This window comes from Varroa jacobsoni, unplaced genomic scaffold, assembly GCF_002532875.2.
Source record: "Varroa jacobsoni isolate VJ856 unplaced genomic scaffold, vjacob_1.0 scaffold_1029, whole genome shotgun sequence".
Lineage (NCBI taxonomy): Eukaryota > Metazoa > Arthropoda > Arachnida > Mesostigmata > Varroidae > Varroa > Varroa jacobsoni.
In genome coordinates, this window is record NW_019213931.1 from 102,874 (window position 1) to 126,303 (window position 23,430).

The 23,430-nt window shown below is 39.6% G+C and overlaps 2 protein-coding genes across 5 annotated transcripts in view; one reads left to right on the forward strand and one right to left on the reverse strand.

Annotated features, from left to right (window-relative positions):
• LOC147752748 (uncharacterized) overlaps window positions 1–4,850 on the forward strand; it is a 14,778-nt gene extending 9,928 nt beyond the window's left edge. Inside the window, exons 6-7 of one of the 4 annotated variants that reach the window (XM_086970734.1) lie at window positions 532–1,078; window positions 2,822–4,850. In XM_086970734.1, coding sequence (XP_086826860.1) covers window positions 532–1,044 — 513 coding nt within the window. In that variant the 3' untranslated portion in view covers window positions 1,045–1,078; window positions 2,822–4,850. Of the gene's footprint in view, window positions 1–531; window positions 1,079–2,042; window positions 2,386–2,821 lie in introns of those variants that run through there. The other 3 variants (XM_086970733.1, XM_086970732.1, XM_086970731.1) reach the window with 3 other exon arrangements.
• A 46-nt stretch (window positions 4,851–4,896) lies between these two features.
• Window positions 4,897–15,741, reverse strand: LOC111265936 (nardilysin). Its single transcript, XM_022842970.2, has 5 exons — window positions 15,274–15,741; window positions 14,264–14,370; window positions 12,901–13,148; window positions 9,244–9,440; window positions 4,897–8,342 (listed from the first exon to the last, which is right to left on the reverse strand). The coding sequence occupies exons 1-5, from the start codon at window positions 15,455–15,457 to the stop codon at window positions 5,947–5,949; spliced, it is 3,132 nt and encodes a 1,043-aa protein (XP_022698705.1). The 5' UTR covers window positions 15,458–15,741; the 3' UTR covers window positions 4,897–5,946.
• Between the last annotated feature and the right edge of the window lie 7,689 nt (window positions 15,742–23,430).

A 23,430-nucleotide genomic window follows, 5' to 3' on the forward strand; every position in this document is an offset into this window, starting at 1 on the left:
GCGTATCGATTTCAATATGAATGTTTTTATTAATAATCTTTTTTTCAAAAATACCCTGTCCGTGAACTCCGTGTTTGTCAGACCATTTTAGATAGTCTTTACAGTATAATACTCCTTTTGATAGATATATCCTTTTCTGAACAATAAGGAAAACTCACTATTGTGGCATTATGTGTATCATTGGATCTCTATATTTTATAGTACAGTCTCACTGAACCAGACAATTTCAAAATTATTTTTCAGATCCTATATAATTTCAAGACATTATTTCTAAATTATTATGCTTACCTGTGCCCGGCACTGTGCCGTCCAAAGCCGATCACAGCGCTATAACGGTATCCACTCGCTACAGATATTATTTACGTGCTCGAGACTTACCAGTTGATTCTTAGAACCTGAGTTTGTAGTAAATGAGCTTATTTACTTTTTATGTATATAGAGTTATTTCTCAAAGCGTCGACCTTAATTCTAACCATACTATGTTTGTCAACGCTTGCTGATTGCATATGATCATTTTAAATCAAACTGAAGTATCAAAATCGGCATCTCCTAAAGCTTAGCGACCAACTTGACGCGGAGATCGCTAGAAGTAAAATACGTTCAGATGAATGGCAAGTAAGGAATACTTGTCTGAGAAATGCAAAGGAAGCACTAGGGCAACAGCTTGCCAAAATGGTCGCAACTACTTCGAATGTTGACTTAAAATCACTGGAAGAAAAGCAGAAAAAGCTAGAAAATGAAAATCGTGATCTGGAAGAACAGAAAGCAAAACTCAAGAAGCAGGTCAAAGAATTGACCCAGCAGCAGCAGGAGTTTAAACAAGAAAAAGAAACATTAGAGAAGTTAAATGGAGTAATGGCAAAAAATCAGACCAGACTTGCCAACAATTTCTCCCAAGCTCAGGAAGAAGCTACGCGTTTAAGGAAGGACTGGAATAACAGTAAGCTACTATATGAAAAGAAGATTGCGGAACTGAAAGAACAGCTCGCCGAAAAGGTACACAGCGAGAAAATTGAAAAGGCCTCAATGAAGAAAGACACATGATTGCCGACAACGAATAAGCGATTTCCTCGACAATGTAAGCTTTCAAAACAATATTTAATTAATATATATTAGATATCATAGGTCAGGCGTTGCTGCATTCTCGCTAACGACAAGGCCCGTGTTGAGACTAAGTACGATAGAAAATTACGAGGTTTGGTCCGGTGAAGCTAAATGTAGGAACTCGTGAATAAACAACGGAAGTTCATCGAGTCGTCCATGAGCCACGGGTATTAATGCATTTCCTATACAAAAAGAAATACGTATGTGGACGCTGGTCTACAAGAGGAGTTACGTTTGTGCCACATTACTGCTACTTAGACTAACAAACTCAGGTGAATCTAAAATAGTAACATTAGAACATCGCGTCAAGCCTGTGTATCTCTCTAGCCTATAGTATTTAAACGGTTTAGGTCGTGTTCTATAGTATTTAAATGGTTTAGGTCGTGTTCTTCTGAATATTAACGAAGCTTCAAAGAAGGCATTTCGGAGATAGAAAAGCGAAGTGGAGAACATTTTTAGTCCGTATTTATGATTTTATTTCCGCGTAAAATTCCACCTTATGGAAATTATAGATTCGAGCGAATTTTTAAACCATTTCAATAAATATTCACATATTGCGGAGCTACACTGTGAGCAGTGTGACTACCGTAGAGTATATGTAGTATGAAATCCAATAACCAACAGCTATATTACCTATTCATGCAGAAGTTCTTACCCTTTAAAATGTTTTATTGCCGAAAACTATCGTTGCCTAGCTGACGTCTGTCTAGTGTGAGGCAAATATTTGGAATGGACAAAATAATTCTAAGTTCCCCCAGACAAAATGATAATCAAGTTCCCCCAGTATCCCAACCAAAAATATTGCAACAAATAGGAATAATCTTTAGTCTAAAGAAACATGCAGCAACGCCAATAACAGAACATTGACGTCCCAGTGGCTAATCAAAAAATCTATATTGATTTTTCATTTATATGCAAATATCGTACGACATGGTAAGGCAGAAAGCTGACAATGGAGTTTTGTGGCTGATCTTTGACCTCTATTAACCTCATTTCCGTATGTCGCACGCGATCCAGGCAAGTACGGAACCTAAGCGAATTCAGGAGTACCTTTCTGAGCTAGTTTCCACGTGCATGGACAAACGCTTGCGAAAAAAATAGCATTCTAAAGATTTGTGGCAAGTTACCCTTTAAACCTAACCTGCTGAAATCTGAAAGGAACAGTATGAGAACTGCCCTCGTGTGATACCGTGATGCCGCCAAGTCGTCGGTCATGTTGTCTATGAATAAATATTTAGATAAAATGAACGTTGCGTTATTACTTAATGAAGAATGACTCTGCAATTTTAAGCAAGAGCAAATTGCACACATTCAGTCAAAGCAAAAAGAAATTGCTATTAAAGCGTGTATGAATATTCCGTATTCCCACAAAACACATTCTATGTGTTACCTCAATAAACTTGAACATTGTGGTTTTTTTCCTAATATGAAAATCGCAAGCTAAAGGTGTGTGTAAGCATATCCCATACATAAATTGTTATATTATATCGTTTACCCTCAAAGCCACGTTCTAGAACAATGACTTATGGAACCGCGAGTGATTTAATAACACGTGTTGAACGTAACTTCTATTTAATAAAAAAGCAAATTCCCTTTGTCCCTTGTATTCTCGATCGAACCTATGGGTACCTTCTGCCACTGCCACTTATACAACCTTCGTACGTCACCTAAGTCTTTGGTAAAACGTGTGCCCTTTTATGTTTCTTTTTCTATGTAGTGCCTCTTTGAAATCTCTTCCGACGACAACCCAACGGAAGCCAGAATGTTTCCTGAGTTGAGATAAACCTGCCTGTAGGCGAGCAGTACACAACAGATACTCTTCAACGAATTCTGGCTTACGGAAGCGGCGTTATGTTGCATTATACTGATGGCTTGTGTGTCGAGAAAGAAACTGCTGGTAAACTATGCGATAGCTAACACTGACATATTGTACGTCAACAATTGTATAATAGCTCGCTATAATCTAGTTTCATCGGATCCAGCATTTCGTGCTCGTACCTCATGTTATGTACAGCCAACGCGTTTCGTCTCAACGTCTAATACGACTGTTGCCGTCGCTGAATAACTACTGAGAAAGATTGTTTCTCAGACATTTTTCATTGTTGTCATTATATTGTTCGGGAAATTTTTGAAAAGACTCCCATCACAGCTTCAAACGTATGGGTGGAAGATTTTCCGAGATTTGTGTCATGCCGAAAATTAAACATTCACAGTAATATACTGAAGAACAGGATGCCTTTGGCACGGGGATGGTGTACTGACGGTGACTACGTCTTCATGCACGATGGGGCGCCTTGTCATAGATATCGGCGTATCCTAATAATAATATTCAAGTGCTGCCGCAGTTTGCATATTTGGCTGATGTTAATTCTATAAAGAACACCTGGAAGATCGTGAAACTATGGGTTCGTCAAATACAGAAAATATCAAGCGGATACTTAACCACTAATCTGTGACAACCGGATCCGGTTAATTGTGAAAAACTCCATCAGAAGTACAAGAGGCAACATTTGCAATTATAATCCACCCTCAATCAGCAGTTTGAAAATGCCTGCCAATTCTTTATGGACCCATGGGATACCACTGTGTTCCCGTGATAGCCTAGTGTGTAAAGTATCTTCACCCTACTTTTACGGATATGTTGTAGTGTAGGTTCGAATCCGGGTATAGATAAACTTGGTTTCGTACAGGGAGCCAACTGTAAGAACTGATAAGAACGCCTTACAGTGTGATAGTGGACGTAGAACTCGACGTAAACGTTCAACGAAAACTCAAAACGAGTACCAGTAGAGTATTTTAGTAATATGAAGGAAGCGTTTATTGAAGCACCTAGTACGAAAATACTGCATTTTTAAGCTATCCAGTAATACCTAAAATCTCAATTGAACACGTCGATTATATAATTATGACCGTGTATGTAAGACACTGTAAGAAAAAAAAAAACTCGTACGGTTAATCTAAATGGGGATACAACGGTATTCTGCGTAAATACTCATATCAGTCACGTACTTCTTAGGGAATATTTTAGCTCACTGGTAGGTAATTCACTGGTATATATGCTTTGAGCGAGAGCACTCTGTAGTGTAGTTCCTAGTGTGACGCGAACCGTAAGCTTCGTTTCATTACGATCTAGTGGGATTTATGATAATGGATCTAGTTTTTGGTGAAGGTCGTAGTGACACGCTAGTAGTACCACACTGCCTGCGATTGCTATGGGCCTTTCCAATAACTTGGATAGTTTTCTACAACTTAGGTTGAATACGTATATACGAAGGTAAGTGGGTCCCTGTGACACAACTCAAGAAGCCAAAGCTACAGTGGACAATCGGAATTCCACGATAAAGGCCAAACGATTGTCGTCGGACGAATGTGAACATATGTAGGTTTGTGATAAAAGTACAGTTTACGTTGTACGAGGTAATAAAATAGCTGCATTAGCCAAAATGAATGCCTCAGATACGCATACATACTTTCTTACTGGCAATTTCCCTTGAGGACTTAGTACTTCTGATGCTAAACGAGTATTATCACCCGTGTAGGTAGACGCTGACTTAAGGAAAGCTTGATGAAGCGAACAGCTTGATGAACACGAGATTATTGCTTTTATCGAATAAAGTCTTCATGCTAAAATAATCCCAATGAATGAAGATAGGGCGATGTTTTACTACCGTTCGGCTAGATATTGATTGTTGAAGTTGTGATAAGAACAAAACGTACATAGTTAGCAACAATTTTTTCGTAAATAAACTTTATTTCCAATATACTATAAAAAAAAAAAAAAAGACCAATGGGTTTTCTTTAACGTTATTCTGTCTGACGTTTCGCCAGGTGACGTTCGCGCATTTGAAATATTTTGCAGATTTGGGTTGCAATAAAAGGTTTATTTATTATATATACACAATATATGAACCACTTAGTGCTAATTATTCAGCCCACCCCATTGATTTTACGCCTCATATCGCACCTATTATTTATTAAAATACGTACCTGCTTTATGAAGCATAAAAGTAACCTAAAAATGGTTTCAGGCTACTGCCTCTCCACCCTTTAATCCTAGACCACCTTATAAGTTTTATGATGCAGTTTTCTAAAATGTAAACGGCTTTTTGATATCGAGTAGAAACAACGCCACGGCGTCTAAATTAAACTATTGATAAAAATATTTGATATTATTAAGCACAATCTTTCATAACCGCCAATAACGTAAGTAGTTATATAATTCACTCAATAAATGTATACTTAAAACAAAAACAAATATTCTAACTCGGTTGTATTGTAAAGAAAACACCATATATCTTTTACTTAGAAATCAGAGGTAAAGAAGTATATAGGTATATATTACATATATGCCTATATACTTCTTTGTTGTTTTTCTTCACAACATGAGTCAATATGTCATGGAATATATTTAGTTTCAATGTGCATTTTCAAGATGGTACCAACTATTAACTATGATTTTTGTACGAAACGTTCTGTTTAATAATAAAAAGTACTGTTATCAAGTGTCTAATTTCCTTTTGTAGCGTCTGAAGCAAGTAAAGATTCAGTACCAAAAACGACGCACAATTGAGCTAAGCAAGGTTCCCCATGAGTGCACCCGTATAGGCACATTGTAGAGGTAATATAATGCACATGATCCAAACCTCGCTTCCCGTGTAATGCGAGGTCTTTTCTAAACCTCCCACACAACGAGATTGCACACTATAGTAAACACTAGGCTCACTATCTGTATTTATTGCTACAGGCCGTGGTCATCGCTTACCACATACTATTATATTATTATATATTGATATTATTACACAGTCGTTATGTTTATTATTGGTTCAATGGAAATCGGTATAGCTAGAAGTCCATTCGTGCACGAGGATCTCTTTTTGCGGGCGGATAATATTCGCAATGATTGACATACGCTTCAAAATCGCGTACGTACAATTTCCGCCCGCCAGTCTTTGGGGCCAGCATCCTCATTGGCGGAATTGGTTGATCAATGTCTAAATTATATTTCTTAACATCCTTCTGCTGAAGTTCCTTCCAGATGTCTTCTCCACCAACACACTCTTCGAGTGCGACTTGACCATGGCCGACAATCTGCACCGACAGCTTCCTTCGGTCACGACCTCTTGCAGGCAAAACTCGGAGAGCCCATCGACGGAAACGATTAAGGTCTAATGTTCGCAAAAACTTTACCTCAAACTGGTTCTGCTCAAACATATAATCGAACTGTACTATTCGCTCCCAGTGTCGCCGTTGCTCCCCCGCGATGGACAGATCAGTTCGTTGTTTAGCTTTTATCAGAGCATCTCTGACCATGTTGAACTCAGCCTGACCGAGTTCTGTTATCATCCTGATCATGCTGTCGATGTAATCATCGATTTTTTCATCGACATAACTTAACGTGAACTTATAAGCCGCTGGAGATACGGAAACTATAAAGCCGATAACCCCGCCACAGTTATACATGCTGCAGCAAGCATCATAACCAAACTGCTGCTTCGTCCGCAGCTGTATAATACAGTGGGGTTCCATAAGCTTTACCAGTATTTGCATCATTGTTTCCTCATAGAAGTGCGCCGGCCCATAGATATAATAATTAACGATTCTCGAGCTCTTATCCTCCGGGTTGATGCCCAAGCATCGGACATACGTCTCTCCAGAAATGACGGGCGAGTGCTGATTCATCCTTCTGTCAAGAGGAGAGGCTGAGAATTTCATTTCCACTCTAGATATAAGATCGCGTGCTTCGGTTGATGTAAGGTTTCCATGAACATATGCTTCGACAAATGCAGTAGCACAAAGTCGTCTTGTATTGTCGATAACGTCGTACTTTGTTATAGATCTAAGTGCCTCTCGTCGTTTGTCCACCGTGGTGCTCCTATGGATGACGGCTGCGCAAACCTCGTAGCCGTAACGGCTGTTTGTCAAAACCTTATTGTGGTATAGTTTTCCAAGTTTGAGCTTAATCATGTGGAATAGATCGTCGGAAAAATCGAACCGAATTAAAGCATCTAAAACATTTTCAAGCAGCACAGGCAGTTTATGGTTAAAACCTCCAACACAAATTGTCGTTCCCCAGTTGAAGCCGTTAACATCAGATAGAAGTGAGGCCATCTCTGCGTAGTTGTTGATAGGACCTAATCGTTGTACAAGCGCGTGCGTCATAATCTCGACACATATAGCGCCTTCGATCGACATGTATGGTAGCATTGTTATTAAGTGTAAATTTACAAAGGCTCTGGGTACAAAAAATTTCTGATCCTTGCGATACCACAATCGAGCCCGCGGTCTATCAAGGATAACCACAGGATACGGCTCGCTCCCATATGAAGCTTCTTGTTTAATTGACAGATCAGTTGGACGATACTGATTAGGTTCGGGGACGTTAAATTGTTTCTGAAAACTTGGATCATCATTCCATAGCTTAGTCCATTCTTCAGGGTAGTCCTCAATCTTGTATATTGCCCCCATACATGGCTCGCGATGCACAAATTGGTCCGAGTCCTTATGAAAATTATGGTTTAAGAAAATTGTGTTACAACAATCTGGAGTTAGTTGATTCATTAGATCCTGGATATTACTTGGATCATATTCGAAGTAGAGATCGTCGCCACAGAGAAAGTGGTCCTCGCGAAATATCTGCATTGATTTGCTCACACGACACACGTAGTCCGCTGGGTCCTCTTCGCCCTGATATCGGAAGTCTATCTGAGCCATGTATTGAAGTTCCTCCCACAGCCACCACTGTGGGCCTTTCTTTCGCAGCATATGCAAATACTGATGAACAAGCCGAAGTACCTCGCCCAGATTACTCGCTCCTTTCTCAGTTAACGTAATATTTATAGTGAAAATGGCACACATGACATTGTGGTCGAAGCCGTCCAAAACGGGTCCGGTTGCTAGATCAAAAGCCCAGTTTCGCCTACGCAAGTGATCAAGGATTCCATTGTGCCCGCCATGGCCAACGACATACAATAGGTAATCAAGAGATCTTGACATATAACGGCTACTCTGTGATGGTATGACCCAGCTTAAAATCGCCGTTAGTATTCGATTTACGGGCAAAATCTTGAACAATTTGCAAAAATTTTGATTATCTTTTAAAGGCAACTCTTTTGGGTATTCTATTGGTGTTCTTTTTTGTCGTGGAACCGGACTGAAAGAAGCTCGGACAAACTGCTCGAGTTCATCCAGGGTATGCTTCGACTGTACACATAGAGTCATGACGTCCGCCGAGTAGTAATCTGAAATCACGGGCCTGATGCAACTGTATCTTATGTCTCCTTTTTTTCAAAAGCGGGTAACGAAAGCGATGAATAATGTTTAAGGAAAAATGAGTATTATGGAGTGAAGTGCAATCACTTAACGCTTGCCCACATTTTAAAAACCAAATGGTTATTTCGTTTAATCAACTTGCGTTTTCCTAAGATTTCATTGAATATCGATAGTAGTGTAAAAGACACATAAGCAGACATCACAAAAAAAATTTAAAAACCAGTCCTTCACTACTGATGCGATCAGAGCTACAATTTAGACCACGAATATTCAAAAAAAAAAAATCGACACTTAAGTTTGCCTGTATGGGCGTGAGATTTGTGAGGCTTAGATATCTTTTTGAAGTGTATATGAGGTATCTCGTTTACGAAACTCCCATTGACGAAGCTCTAGGCAGGAATAATTTTTCTGTTTAGAGGAGCTGCGGATAACAGATGTTTTCGAAAAGTCATGTTATTCTTTTTCGCAGTAAAAAATTAACACTAAAGTCAACTATCAACAGTTTCAGCTCTCGTGATTACATAGCAAGCGATCAAACTGAACGATGTTGTTGTGCCGTCAATATGTTTTAACGGCTCGTAAAAGCTAAAGAGAATTATGAGAAGGCAACGGATTTTTTTTGCCGCAACAGAAAAGTTCATCAATTTTTAGGTTCACAAATGAAGTGTAATTAATTTAAAATTTATCCCACTAAACTTACATTTACAATGAATTTTTAACTCGTTCTAAGTAATGTCTATTATGTAATTTTTGCACAGATATCGAACACTTCTCTTGACCAACCAAAACATTTGTCATAGGCATTGTACATTCATTCAGAAATACAAAGAACGTGCATCTTCATTGCGACAAACAGTTAATTGAACTCACTGTTATAAAAGTTGATCAGCTCATTTCGTATGTTTAAGCCTTTTTCGCGCGGTCCGTCTTTTAGCGTACTTATGTTACCCCAGACAAACCGACCCATGGGATGATCGTCACCGGCCAGTCGAGCCAAGACTTCTTTCGCTCGACGAATGTCCGACACTTGCTCCAGCTGGAACTCGCTTTCCACTGCGCACACTTCCCTATAGTCAACGAACAGGTAGCCAGAAGCATAAAACCTTTTCTTACCAGAAAGCAAGAGGCAGCTCAATTGATATTTGATAGAGATGAAGCGATTACATTGGGTTTCGCATTCTTACTTATATCGCATATTCTTCTTCTCTTAGAGACAGGAGACGGTTCGATACGGACCGAACTTCGTCCGTCGCTTTTCGCAGTGAGAGAACCTAGATACTACCGCGTTGTCTTTAATACCTACTCTTTACATATCTAGGATGTAGTTACACGTAGAGTATGGGAAGGATTCTAATGAAATTGTAACCGTTAACGGTAAACATGTCAGACATTGTTAACAGATGCAAAGGGACTTATGAAGAGGAAAAAAGGAAGTTGTTATCTAGCCGCCGACATCGTTAATCCGATAGCCGCAAAGCCCTATTTTATCAACTTCAAATAGTTGTTTTCATTTATTATACCACAAGAAATGTTAAAGGCAATACCGAAATGCGATTCTGAATACTTGTTTTCGTCGGAGGGCAGCTGAAATTTGGCTCGAAACTACACCAGGTCAACAAAAAAGTCCGCTTTTTGATTAGATGTTCTCTTTGCTTTTGTTTTCTTTATGGTGCATATACTTCTATATATCATGGCGACGTAGTCTGGCTAATGCGCATCTCTTTTTAGCGTGTTGCCATGACAACCATAGCTTACAATCATGCTGCCACATTTCAGTTTTGGCGGACGATAACCAGAAGAAAAAGAAGAGCAGGAAAAATAAGAAATTATTATTAGGAATTTAAAGTCGCTTATATGTTGCCATACCATTTCATAGGTCCTTTAAGAAAACAATTTCCTGGCAAGTCCGTGTCACCAAACCTAAGAATGTAGTTTCAAAGATGCTTTTCATTGTGGTCAGCCATCCGGGATCAATAGGATTTGTCAAAAAGTTGAAATTCATGCGACGATTAGTAATCAGCTTCATTAAATATATATATATGTATATGAGTAAATTAAATATAAAGATTAAAAAATTGAGAGTCTCGGCGCCCTATAAACCCACTGAAGTGTAACACCAAACACTGCTTGCCATTGCTTTAGAAGATGCCCTCTGCTACCGAGCTTCTACACAAAATTCTTACAGCTATTGAGAAGTGGTATCTCTACATCAGTATGAAATGAAGAGAGGCGAACGAGCGACTTTGGGAGGTGCATTTAAACCTAGAGCTACGCCAGACCCTCATGGGACCTGAGCGAATTTTATACACTGAAAAAAAAACTTAAATGATGAGACGGTCATATGAATATGTCCAGTTGCATCAAATAATTTGGCTAATCAGTAGAAAGAATCAGAGAACCAAGCAAAGTCATCTTTCTACACAATAATACCACGCCGCACATAATCGTTAAGTCTGATCTGTAAAAACTTTAACTCTCCGTTTTACGTTGACATCGTACCAACGAATTACCACCCTTTGTTATTAACCGAAATTCAAGAATAAACTGCTGAATTTACCGCTAGAATTTGAGTGAAACGCTGTTTCTGCGACAAAAATTGATATTGCTTTCCGATATACCTAATAGGCGATTTAACTATCTCGTTGAATTACTGCAAACATTGAATACATTCTCTGGTTAATTATTCTTAGTATAATAATATTATATACTTACAAAGTATTATGTTACTTACAAAGTAACTCTGTCTTAATGGATAGAGTCGTACCTGCGGTGTGCAAGGTACGATCGAAAGGGCTGAGTAATTTAATATTGCAAACTACTTATATTAATATGATTGATTTTGGACAGAAATAAATTTTTGATAAATATGAGACGGTAAGCTTAATTCTGCTCGTTTCGGCTATGATTTTACGAATGCTCTCCGAAAGCAGAACTACTGGATATAAGCGAACTTGCAGCCATGGCGCGAAACGACGCGTCATCATCAAAACGTTAACGTGGTTCATCTAATGTTCGATCTCTTAACGTTAGATACACTTCCTGCTTTTAACGAAGGTTCAAAATACGGCAAATTTGAACATATTCAATGAGATTTATATCTAAATGCTTTAAACAATCATTACCATATCTTAACAAGACCAATTGGATCATCCAGGTAACCTTCAACCATTCATCTTTTTGCGTCTTCCGAATCCTTTGAATTCCTTAGCCTTTTTAAGCCCTTAACCTGGTTAAAACTTAACCCGCTATCGGTGCAAAATTTAAACCTGCTGGGGTTTTCGTATGTGACTAGTTGAGCGACCCTATAACAGGTCTACACGTGTAAACTAATATCACTTGACGCACGACTAACACAACGATCGTTTGTGAATCAAAAGAAGAATACTTTGACTAGTAAACGATAGATATGAGAAAGATGACCGTTACGAATGACACTTAGTACATACGTGCCTGTTCAAAAATCTACGAAATTCCAAGATATTTCTACAGCTCTAATTTTCCGCCTAAACTTAAGGTCTTTAGGGTGCGCCTTAACATTCGACCTGGAATGTCAAGCGAAGATCCATGTAGAAACGGGCGAAGGAAAGAACGATGAAATGGTTTACTTTCTCGCCTTAAATTGGCAGTACGGGTATAAAACGACTATAAAAATAATGAAGTTACACACCCGATCAAAACTACACGCCCTACAAGTGTAGCCTAAGTGCGATGAAAACAAAACTAATCAATTCGACATCTGACTTTGCCAAAATGACGGCCAACAACAAGCTTGTCCAAAATCTTCATTTTCAGTATTTAATTCACCGTTGTGTGTGAAGACCGGAACGCTTACCTACGTCAGTCTTCTAAGGCGAATTGCGACCTTTGTTCAGTGGTAAAAAATGTCTCAGCTGATCCACATAAAACAATCTGTCAATTATTTCAGATGAGCATCAATTGGTTTCCTTTACCGTCCTCCACTTTTATCCGTCGTAGTTAAAGCTAAAGTGGTCTTTGGTTATAAAAGCCACAGATCACTAATTTAATCGCTGCCATTGATACGAGCTACACTGTATGTGTAATTACATAAACAAAGCAGTAGTACGCAGCACATAACTTTAAGACACGTTAATTTCCAGCTAGATCATTAATTAAATTTTTATAAGCCAGAAGGCTGTAAGGATATGCTAGGAATTTCTAGGGATAGAGTTATTGTGATCGATTATTTAGGATGAAAATGTTACACTTATTAGTAATGTTTTTATCGTTTATGTTTTATTGTTTTTTTACGTTTTATTGTTTAGTGAGGGACAAATATAAAAAATAGGAGCCATGCAGAAGATGCACCGTTATGGCTGTCTTACCATGCTAAAAACACTGACCTAGCTCTGATTTTTATAGGGACTCTTTTAGAAAAGGAGGTATAGTTACTCAAAGCGTTTTACACAGATCTATCGATCAATACTGAGCACGATGTCATCTATATGATTGAAAGTCACAACCTGAATTTTCCTGATTAAAATTAGATCGAAGAAGATAAGTACAAACCTGTCGATGGCATCCTCTCGGAACAATGGCTTTATGAAGAAATTTGCAAACATGTCCAGAGCTGTCGGAAAGGCGGCTTGAGATGTGTCGAATCGGAACATTGTCATATCAACCGCGGTGGTAGCATTTATAGATCCGCCGTTTTTACAAATGAATTGAAGGTATTCGCCTTCCTTCGGATATTTTTCCGACCCAAGGAGTAGCATATGATCCAAGAAATGAGCGAGACCCGCTATATGCGGTGGATCCTAATGAATAAAAAAAACATTACTAAGTGTGGAGATACAGATAAAACCCGGACGTTTCTGTGCGGAAAAGTACACAGCGCTGACTGACAGCGTCGTGTAATCTTCATATAATTAACAACTGCATAGATAGCAAAACAGCTACTTCCAGATTGAGATCAGTTAGGATTGCATTAGTACGTATTTTCATGCCATGCACAAGAATCCTAGTTGCTCAGTCTAACAGATTAATCAGGGTCTTACAGACATCTTTTGTGCAGATAAATTGTATTTGCTTAGGCGAGGAGGAATCTGATTGCAATCCAGATCCTAAAATAGCTAGGTACATGATAGCTCCAGAAATAATAATGTTCTTATTTCACTTAGTCCTTACTGCGGCTATGCTACTGCGTGCTGTAAACGGTGTGATTGGTATTTCTTCAACCTGAAAATTGCACCTAACACTACGGTTTTCTGTCCTAGAATCGTTGTACAACGGTAAGAAGATTTACAAGGCCTTTCGTGAGAGGGTAAACGTTTTGAAATAATTTTAGGTCGGTCAAAAGGTGCTTGTTTCCTGTCTGTGTGAGGCCTTCCCTAGGCTGTGTTGAGCTTGCAAAAGTATGACTTTTTAGTTTAAGTTTCTTGTGTGATCAAAGGATAGGACCCAAAAAAATTGATATGCGGCACTGCGTTCTTCACCAGTTCCCCGCTGGCAAAGCTGCAACGGAGAAGACATTCCTGCACAAGATCGATACTGAGGAGCAATAATATTTTGCGACAATCTTGAACGCAAGGAACTATAGTTATGCACAAAACAACCCTTTGAATAGACATAATAAAACGACGATTGCAGGCCATTATTACCTGCTTCAAGCCGTTAAACAAAAAAAAAAAAAAAAAAAACAGCGTAAAAAATCTTTTCGACACGAGAGTTTGCGTGTTTTCGTGATTTAGTAATTTCCTTAAAGATTTTTTTGCACGCGGTTCATAACCCAGCCCTTGTCTTATTTGGATTAGAACGATTGGGACAAGGGCTTGGCGAAACGTATTCCTACCTAACAAACGGCAGGTCTAAAAATAATAAATATTTTTAACGATTTCTTATTGGTGTTACCGGCGATTTTACCCCAACTAACCTGGAAGCTTCCGGCTTTCACCACCAGAGCGGCGGCCGCCATTTTTTCAGTTCGGCATCGTATCTCATCGTAAGTGCTTGAACAAATCGATTTATTGCATTCTGATCCTGTAACGTTATGACGCATTGAAAGTTAATTACAAATTTACATGTCTGAAATGTGCAAAAAAACTTCTTTGCAAATTTTCACTTTTGCCATGCTGCAGTGCAAACAGACTACTAGAACGCGTTGTTACACAATAAATATTCCAAATAGGAACCCTTACTCGTGATAAGTTTTGGCAAAACAGATTTTTCCTCACAAAATGAGCCGTTTCAATACATTTTGTGGTACAATATTAATGAATAATAACTGTTAAACATTTTTATCAAATAATTGAACTTATATATTTATTACGAATCAAGAGCTGTCATCGCTAATAGGTTTTAAAGATCGTTGAGCATCTAATTAGTATTTCGGAATCATGAAGTACGCTTTGAAATTTACGTCGAAGTGGAGTGTGACCCACATCATTGGGTCAACTTTTCTCTGTAACCCCCACACACTTGAAATACAATACCAATTTGATAATAACTACGATAGCTGCGTTTGAACACGATTAAAGGAAGATTAAACTATCATTGTGCCGCCCTTAGAATACGAACCGCTGCGATGGTGGCTATATAGTTTAAACGTTGCAATAAGGAAGGCAAACAGTGAACATTGCAATAGGCCAACAGAAGTTTCAATGCGCATTTTCAGAGTGTTGAGAACTCTACGTCGAAAACGCCGTCCTCTATTAATTGTTCTAATTCCGGCTAGACAAGCATCTTATAATGGGCACAGCGTGCCCCCTAGTTACAGGCTGCGACCTTTCAAAAGCTCTAATATCGCGAAAGCGTAAAATGACCACGGTGACATTAGTTATCATCTTCAGTTGTTAGTTCGGTGTAGCTGGACCGCTACCTGAATAGTGCTATATGTCTTTAAATAGAACACCTACGGGTAAGGTAAAGCCAAAAGGAACCGACCAAATTTGCCGCTTGCTTTGACGTATTGCTTGCCGACTCGTTTGACGGACAAATCGACACCCAGCCGCCTCGAAGCATTGTCGACTGGCTGGGGTGCAGATGACACGAGCATTGCCTTTAAACCATTAGTCAGCTCAATGAGACGGTAAAACCGTTTATCATTTTCACTCTTGATCAGCGGCATGGCTATTCGTAGCTCGTCCCAACTCGGCCTAAGTCCGGCCCGTGGTGCTAAGTATAAGCAGTCACGGAATTTCAGTAAATCTTGTTAGTTTGAACGGCCAATAGCACAATTACGGTTCTCCTCAGCTGTTTATCCCATTAATTTCACCTGTTAGCTACCGCAAGTCTTCCGCACACTGCGGTACAAACGATAAGACACCGTCCTGGCTGAAGGGGAAGAGAATTTGGAACTTTGAAAAAACGCAATGCTCTTTCTATGGTAATCGGTCGTATACACTGTAATTAGATTTTCGTATATCACTAAAACAACGAAATGAATATGTCTAAATGTAGATTTTTCACTATTAGCTGACGCCATAACTGTGAGAGTGAGCAGAATGAAAGTAATAGAGAGAATTCAAACTTTGAAAGCCATACTGTTTTAAAGTAATAATAATAATAAAAGTTCGACGTTAAAATAGTTCAATCCAAATATAGCTGAAGTTCGGCAATCGCTAAATATATTAACACAAAACATTGCTATTACGCGACGTGTGTGGTTAAAAAATGAAACAAAGCTTGAACAGTTAATATGTCGTTAAAACATATGAGTACATTTACTAATATAATGCATATCGAGTTAGATAGAGTCAGACACACCTGTCGTATCTAACAGATTTCGAGCATGAACTGACAGCGGGCTAATACGAAAATAGTCCTTCAAATACAATGAAGGGTTTTCCAACTTAACCAATTCTTTTTAGTCTTTATATAATTAGCGAAAGATACGTTTTATTATCACATAATGCGGCAACTAGCTCTCAAGTTCTATCGGCATCTGAAACAGTCTGTACTGATCGGCACGCGCTTGGGCCTTTTATCACTAGTAGCTCTAACGTCGTGGTGATACCAAATTTCAATGAAATCAAATTTGTTGAAAAGAAGCAGGGATTCACATTAAAGTAGGAGCGCTTTTCAAATTCTCATAGTACTCCAACGCGAATTTTAAACAATTCTTAACGGCTGCCTTTTTTCAACAACTTCTGCAGCAGAAAAGTTACAACGCTGGAGTTGATGCTCTCGATAATAGTACAGTTCGGGAGTTAGGATGCAAATTTATCGGGACCTTAAGATCGCATATCTCGTGAGATAACAGTAAGTTCAAACAAATATGCGGACCCCCTTAACATGTAATATCATTGGCGCACTTAGAGTATCTACTGTCACAGATCGACTCCATATCTGCGTAGCATATCACGAATTAGCGCAAAGATATGTTTATAGTAAAGACAATAATTATATGGTATTTATAGTTGGTGTGCGTAATACTGATGCAATGATCGCTGATTAGATAAGAAAATCATCTAGGTAAGCTGATTCAGATGCAACCATTAAATTGCATATTATACCTCGGGATCAAAATAATTTAGTTATTTAAACCAAGCACCTTTTTGATCTAATACCAAACTATTTAACTTAAAGGTCATTGAAACTTCTACGAGGTTTGTGCCCTACGAACAATCACGCTTCATATTGCAGGTTTCACCGCTCTACCTCGCACAGCCAGACCGACCATGTAAACCATCACAATTCTATCTAAAGGGCTCATACAATGGTTCTCCCAATCGTCACGAAAAAATTACCCGAAACGACATGCTGTTTGACATGGTAGTAAGTTGTAGAGAAATTAGATCAAATTTTATGTACTTACTTTTGCTGTTGGTAGTCAAAGACTCGACAAAGAAAGGTCAACAACGCAATATTGCGACGTCAGAGAGAATATATAGAACAATTTAAAACAATGCGTCATATTGATATACGAATCTTGTTGAGCTAATGAAAGTAAATTGAGAGATTTTCCATATGTTGTAGAGATAGCACTATGAATCGATGAACTGCATGATACTTATCACCATTTTCCACATATCTGAGGCACCTACATATTCCGGTAGGCTGATGGAAACTTGGTTTTCTGTGTAATGCATGATGGAAACAATCCACGGCAAAGCGAGTGACGGTGCGTCTGTTTAGCCTGTTTATTCCGTTACACTCGTTGTACCTCATCGCATCCGAAGCAAAGAAATTCCTATAAGTCTCTACGAACATTTGCTGCCAGCTTCCAAAGTTCTTCTTAAAGGCTTCCGTTGTTGGAGGCGCAAAGCTATTGCGTAGCTTCCCGAGCAACATTGGTGAGTCAACTAGAAGATATACGAGGCGAGATTCGGGTCACTATGTTTAGTCACTTTTTTTTTCACTGCTTTTGAGGAAGGAGGCTATGACCACTGTAAAGTCATTTAAAATGACGTATATCTCATACTTTGCGATCGAAACCACATTGAGATGGGTGGAACAACGCAATTCTATTGTGATAGTGATTTAATTGTCCATGCAGCCCTTTCTGCATATCTCGGTAACATGCCACGTAAAATCTCTGCCAGTTTAGGGAGAAAAAGATTCCAGGAACCAAAACCAGCTCGTGGAGGCAAAAGCTAACCTTCTCAATAGTCTCAAAGATCTCAATAGCCATTGTCCGTTTCTCCTTCTAAACTTCATCGCCTCCGCCTTGGTCAAGTGTGCAGTTTCAAACGTAGTTACCCTACGCAACCGCGTGAGAACTTGCTGCACTTAGAACCTATTCGTCGCGTGTATCAACAAGTCTTTCAACAACAGGACTTCTTCGGCTGTTTTATTTAGCTGAGGAGGCCCTTTAGCAAGACGGAGAATAAGAACGGGCTCGAGCTGTCCCTCTCAAACCTCAAAGAAAAGAAAAAGTTCGGATGAATAAAAACGCCCATCTCGACCAGCGTGAGGATAATTTTTTTTTTCTGTATATACCGAGTCGAAGAGTGCTCTGAAGTCGATGAACTCTGCGTACAGCAAATTAAGCGGCGACCCGGTGCTCTCTTGACATCGGCTATCGGAATCCTGCATGCCATTACTGTGAAGCGTTCCCTCCGGAACACATGTGGCTCTGTTGAGATGGCGTGTACGCATTTTAAGTAGTTGTTCAGTCTATTATTCAACAAGCCGAAAAGCAGCTTATAACGAACACTTTTCTTCGCCATGATAACAGCGTAATTGGATCACCCTCTCCTTTAGGCGTTATTAACAAAATAGCGTCTTAGTGTGCTGAATTAAATTACTATAGTAGTATGTAAACATTTATGAAACGGTGCCGTTCGGCACGGTACCAAAACTACGGCGCATCTGAAATGCTAGCTGGAGATTCAGTCAGTTGCGGTCGACGGCCGTACCGACTACATCGTAAAGAATTTCAGCCGGATGCTGTGCATATGCTTAGACATGCACCACGTCAGATATAGGAAATATGCTATGAGTGCGTTTCAGGAGCTCGTCTACGTCTAATTGTTGCAACGAAGCTTGGGATTCTACAGTACAGATACAATTTGGTTAATGAGGTCTATTGTCATTGGTATGTGAGCACAACTACTTGATCTTTCTGACAGAGAATAATTCTCAGCTTGAAGTTTCACTCTATCCCTGGTTACGTTTCTCGCAAATATATCAAGAACCGAATTCTTCCATATCTTAAAAAAGTCGGTATCGAGGTGGGGTTGAGCACCCAACAGCCGAAGTCCGCGAGCATGTCTTGAAAACCTGTAGTGTGACTCCAGTTCGGCTAGTCGAGACGATCGTTAAAGTCACCGGCAATAACCAGAGGAGAGGCAGAAAAAGAAGACAACGCTTCCAGTCCTTTGACGAGTTTTCTCACCAATATGTACGTTGATTTTAAGTAAATCGGCCGATCATAGATTGCTTCAAAACTTAGTCGCAGTCCCCGTAAGGCAATGTCGTTCCAGGAACGCTGTAAGATAGCCTATCTTACGACTGTAAAAAACAATGATGCCTCCAGTAAGGCGGCCTGTTCCGTTGCTCTTTATCGCATGACAGCGGGTAGAAAATGCGGTAAGTTGAAAGAGCTAGTTGTCCAGATATCCGTCAATACGCGGATATCGATATTCTCCAAGGTTTCCGGGAAGAGCAGCGCCAGAGTTGCATCTCCACACAGGTCCATTGTGTAACCTTCAACGTCTCTTTAAGGTCCGGCTTCGTTGCAAGCGTCGTAATTGTCCTATCAAACGGCTGCAATAATTCAAGGTGTCGCGTCGTCAATGTTGCCAGAACCTACTTCATGAAGTCCTCGATTGTTGGGATAGTAATATAATTTACCAATTCTCCGCCTTGAACGAAGAGGGAAACGCACAGCACATGTACTTCTAACCCAGATCGTGAGGTAACTAGTGTCTCCGAGGAACTTTCTACCGTGCTGATCATATATCTATCCTTTTCGAATTCCATGCAATTATAGTAGCCAGCCTGTAAAAATAGCGCAACTGGGGTTAGCAAATCACTTCTGTATCCTCATAGACATTTAACTATGTACAAGACATACTTCACATTGGAAAATTTGCATCATCCGAGTCGACGTCGCGAGGTATCTCCTTGGCCTTCACAGAATTGATTGCACATTCGAATTTTACTTAATTTTGAACAAAAACATTTATTTTCTTTAGGCGATGTTTACCAAAATTGTATTGACTGCTATTAGCGGTAATCTTCGCCCACCTTCAAGCAGCTTTTCAATTTAATTTTTGTTGAAGTTCCTATTTTTATTTGCGACAAACTTATCGAAATGTGATAATCGACACTAGCAAGTCGATACTACAAAGTGGGAGAGGCAAAACATCTTAATTAAGTTCCAACAATTTTTTTTTGGCAGAACAATGAATGTCTGCGAAACCGAGTGTTGTCATAATAAAACATCACTCGTTTTCTATTAATCAAAGCCGAGCACTTTCCTTGGATGCATTTCCTCAGACGGCCAGACGATTTATTGTACATGTCTGAGGTAATAGTTCGGCTGTTTGCGGGTAGCTCGTAAAAAAGCGCTTGCCTAAAATTGGACCAGATGCACCGCATTATGTTCATTTTATGGCGTCCCGGATTGGCTATCGATTATGACGTAGTCTGACCATGATCTACTCTATGTTACATTACTTTAGATTATCCGATTTCCATCACCCGCCATCTTTGCTGAAAAAAATATCTTCGTATAGTTCATGAAAATGTTTGGCAGTGTATACACAATGCATCAACCGGTAGGTCGTCAAGTCATGAGGAACACGGTTGGCGCAACTGCTGTTCAATAGATCTCTTCGAACGGTCGATTCAGATTCTCCTGTGTTTTCTGCAATCTGGCGAAGGCAAAGACATGATTTTCATCGAACACAGTGAGAATTTCAGCGTTCTTAAAGTCATAGGCTCTACATGCACATATTTTGCTTGCATTTTTACATTTCAATAATGAACAAACCCCTTTAGGACCAAGTAATTGGCTATGGTATTGTATGGTACGTGTAGACCGGACATTTTTTCACAAGTTTAGGTCTTTTGCGCGAATAAAGTTTCAAAACCGACCGCAAATAAACTTAGGGTCTTTGGAAACTTGTGCTGTTTGAATAAAACGTGTAACTATCGAGCATGGCGCCAAAGGAAGACCTGAAAACCACATTACAAATATAGTGAACAACCCTCTTCTTTTACTCAATCTTGTTTGTTGAGCTAAAATACGAACCAATTCAAAATTTGCCTCGAACCATAGTGCTTGAGTCGTTCGGGAAGCGGTTGGTGATAAACACGACTCGAGATCCGTTTCTTCGACTACTATCATGTCTTCTACGAAGGTGACCGAAGAATCTATGTAGAAAATAACACAGAAGTAACGAAGAGGATTCTACGAGCCTTGTCATGAGACCAGCATTGCGGAATTTTCTTTGCGGCAGAGTGCTTGGACTACTTATGTCAGGAGAGGTAAGATAGAAGAGTTAACGCACACAACCTGACGCAAGCGACCATTGCCAGGATCGAGACGGAAGAAGAGAACAAAGCAAATATAGTACTGGGCAATATGGCAAGTTAGATTAGAGGACACCAGCCTGAATGAGCCTTTAAAAAAGTAGACGCCGATATTATTATTTACAGAAAGAAGTGCGGGAGTTGTTATATTAGTTTGGGGAGATACATAAGGAACGTACAGCAGACGCTCCAAAGGAGAGTTTGTATTCCTAACCACTTTGATCCTTGCCGCCATAGTTGTAAATATAACGTTACCGTGAGATATCATGGCCGAGGAGAGGATGAGATATGTAGCGATCATATGCTTATCCTAAAGAACGCACCCAATAGGTTACAACAGGAGTCAGAAAATACAGCGGTCGGTTCACTACTTGAGTTAGGAGCTTGATGCCGGAAAACAAAAAGCGCTACGGGAGGATCTTTGGGAAACTGATCTATCACCGCACACAGATCTTTGCTAGGCACGTATGTTTGCAAACGAATCCTCCTAGGACTGAAAAAGCGCACAGTGACTAGTCCATAACATGCTAAACTGGATTGTGTGACAATGCGACTCATACTAAAGGAAGAACTGGCAGAAGTTTTAAGAAGGCTGAGGCTTCTATCTGGAGCCAACGTCGTGTAAAATTGAATACATGAGGCTGAAGAGGGTTAAATAGCAGTATCTAAGCCCGTGATGAAAGCTTAACGAAAAACAAGAGTGAGCAAGGCACAGGCGAGAAAGAGACTCCTCCGAGCCCTATGTTGAATGAAAATAAGGTTTCTTCGTAGAGCTCAAACAGTTATTTAAAACAACCATGAGGCTAAAGACAGAGAAAGGTGTATATTTCATAGGTACTACTGCAATTCGGATGCGGTTGTATTCGTAAACAAGATTTAGACATTAGCGTCTTTGAAAATAAATATATCTCGAATCTCGTTGATCTTCTCAACGTAATCGGCGCGCACGCCACATTCAACATCAAAGATGGCTTGATTTGTCTCATCAGCTAGCGTCTGACCGTTACTCAGATTAAGCGCTGCTAGCTCTAGCAAAACTGCCCACAGGGTCACTTTGGCTTTGTCAACACCTGGCCACAGAATTCATGCACTGTGATAGGTAACCCCAATTTAGGTCACTGGGACAGAATGCAAACATGGCCCAGGCGATAGTGTTTTACATGCTTTACTAAGCAAAAAATACCGTTGTACTGGGTTCCGGCTCACGCAGGAATCCTTTATAATGAACAAGCTGATAGCCTTACCAAGCACGGCACTCACAAGAAAATGCGCAAGCAAATTATGTGGAACAGTAGAATGGCTAAATAACCTTAGCAATCTCTGAATGTGAAGTCTGAACAGGTTTAAATTAGCGAAGAGGTGTGTACATTCGGAAACATTCATCTTGCTGACCCAGAAAAAATGCAGGAACGCTGAAGAGATTAAAATCTGTAACGGCACCTTCTAATAGTTCACTTTTATAAGAGCTACAGCAAAAAGCGAAATACGAAAAGCAGAACATTACTTCGTGGGGGATACGGACGATAATTACGGATCGACTTGAGCTGTCGATAGCAACTGCCTACGGAAGGTGTGAATCATAAGGAACAGACCTAAGTACATTGTATAATCAATTTCTGGTCAAGCGAAGTAATAGGGTTGTAAATATAGGCAAATGGGCAGAAATGAAACTTCTTGTAGGTATGCGCGATGCGCTGTCTATTTACGTACAATGAGCGTGAAGTCTTTGACATAAGACCTCATACACTAAATCAAAGATCTAACAAAGAAATATAAAGTCACATGACGTGGTGTATTTATAATATTAGGCTTACGTAAATTGCAATAGCCACCTTTTGATGGTAATAGATTTTGAGTCGAAATTTTCCTGTTTACCGAAAGAGCCAAGTTTGCAGAAAAGAGGTAGATCCCATTAGATTTTTCGACAAAGAGGTCGTTAGTAGTTGTCAGTTTGTCTTCTCAGCCTCATATAAAAGATAGGTCAACATATCGTTAGATTTCGTCTTTGACCGTTCAATTTAACTGTTCAACTAATTTACTTTCGAAATTTCGCCCGCAGTCATGGTTTTTTTTATTGATACTTCATATCGATTTCGATTACGCGCATTTTGCGGCAAG

Coding starts and splice junctions, on each gene's coding strand:
- LOC111265936 (XM_022842970.2), bottom strand. CDS start 15,457: ATGCCGCTGATCAAGAGTGAAAATGATAAACGGTTTTACCGTCTCATT. Junction 13,149..14,263: donor TGAAAGCCGGAAGCTTCCAG/GTTAGTTGGGGT, acceptor TTTATTCATTAG/GATCCACCGCATATAGCGGG. Junction 9,441..12,900: donor CGAGAGGATGCCATCGACAG/GTTTGTACTTAT, acceptor CGTTGACTATAG/GGAAGTGTGCGCAGTGGAAA.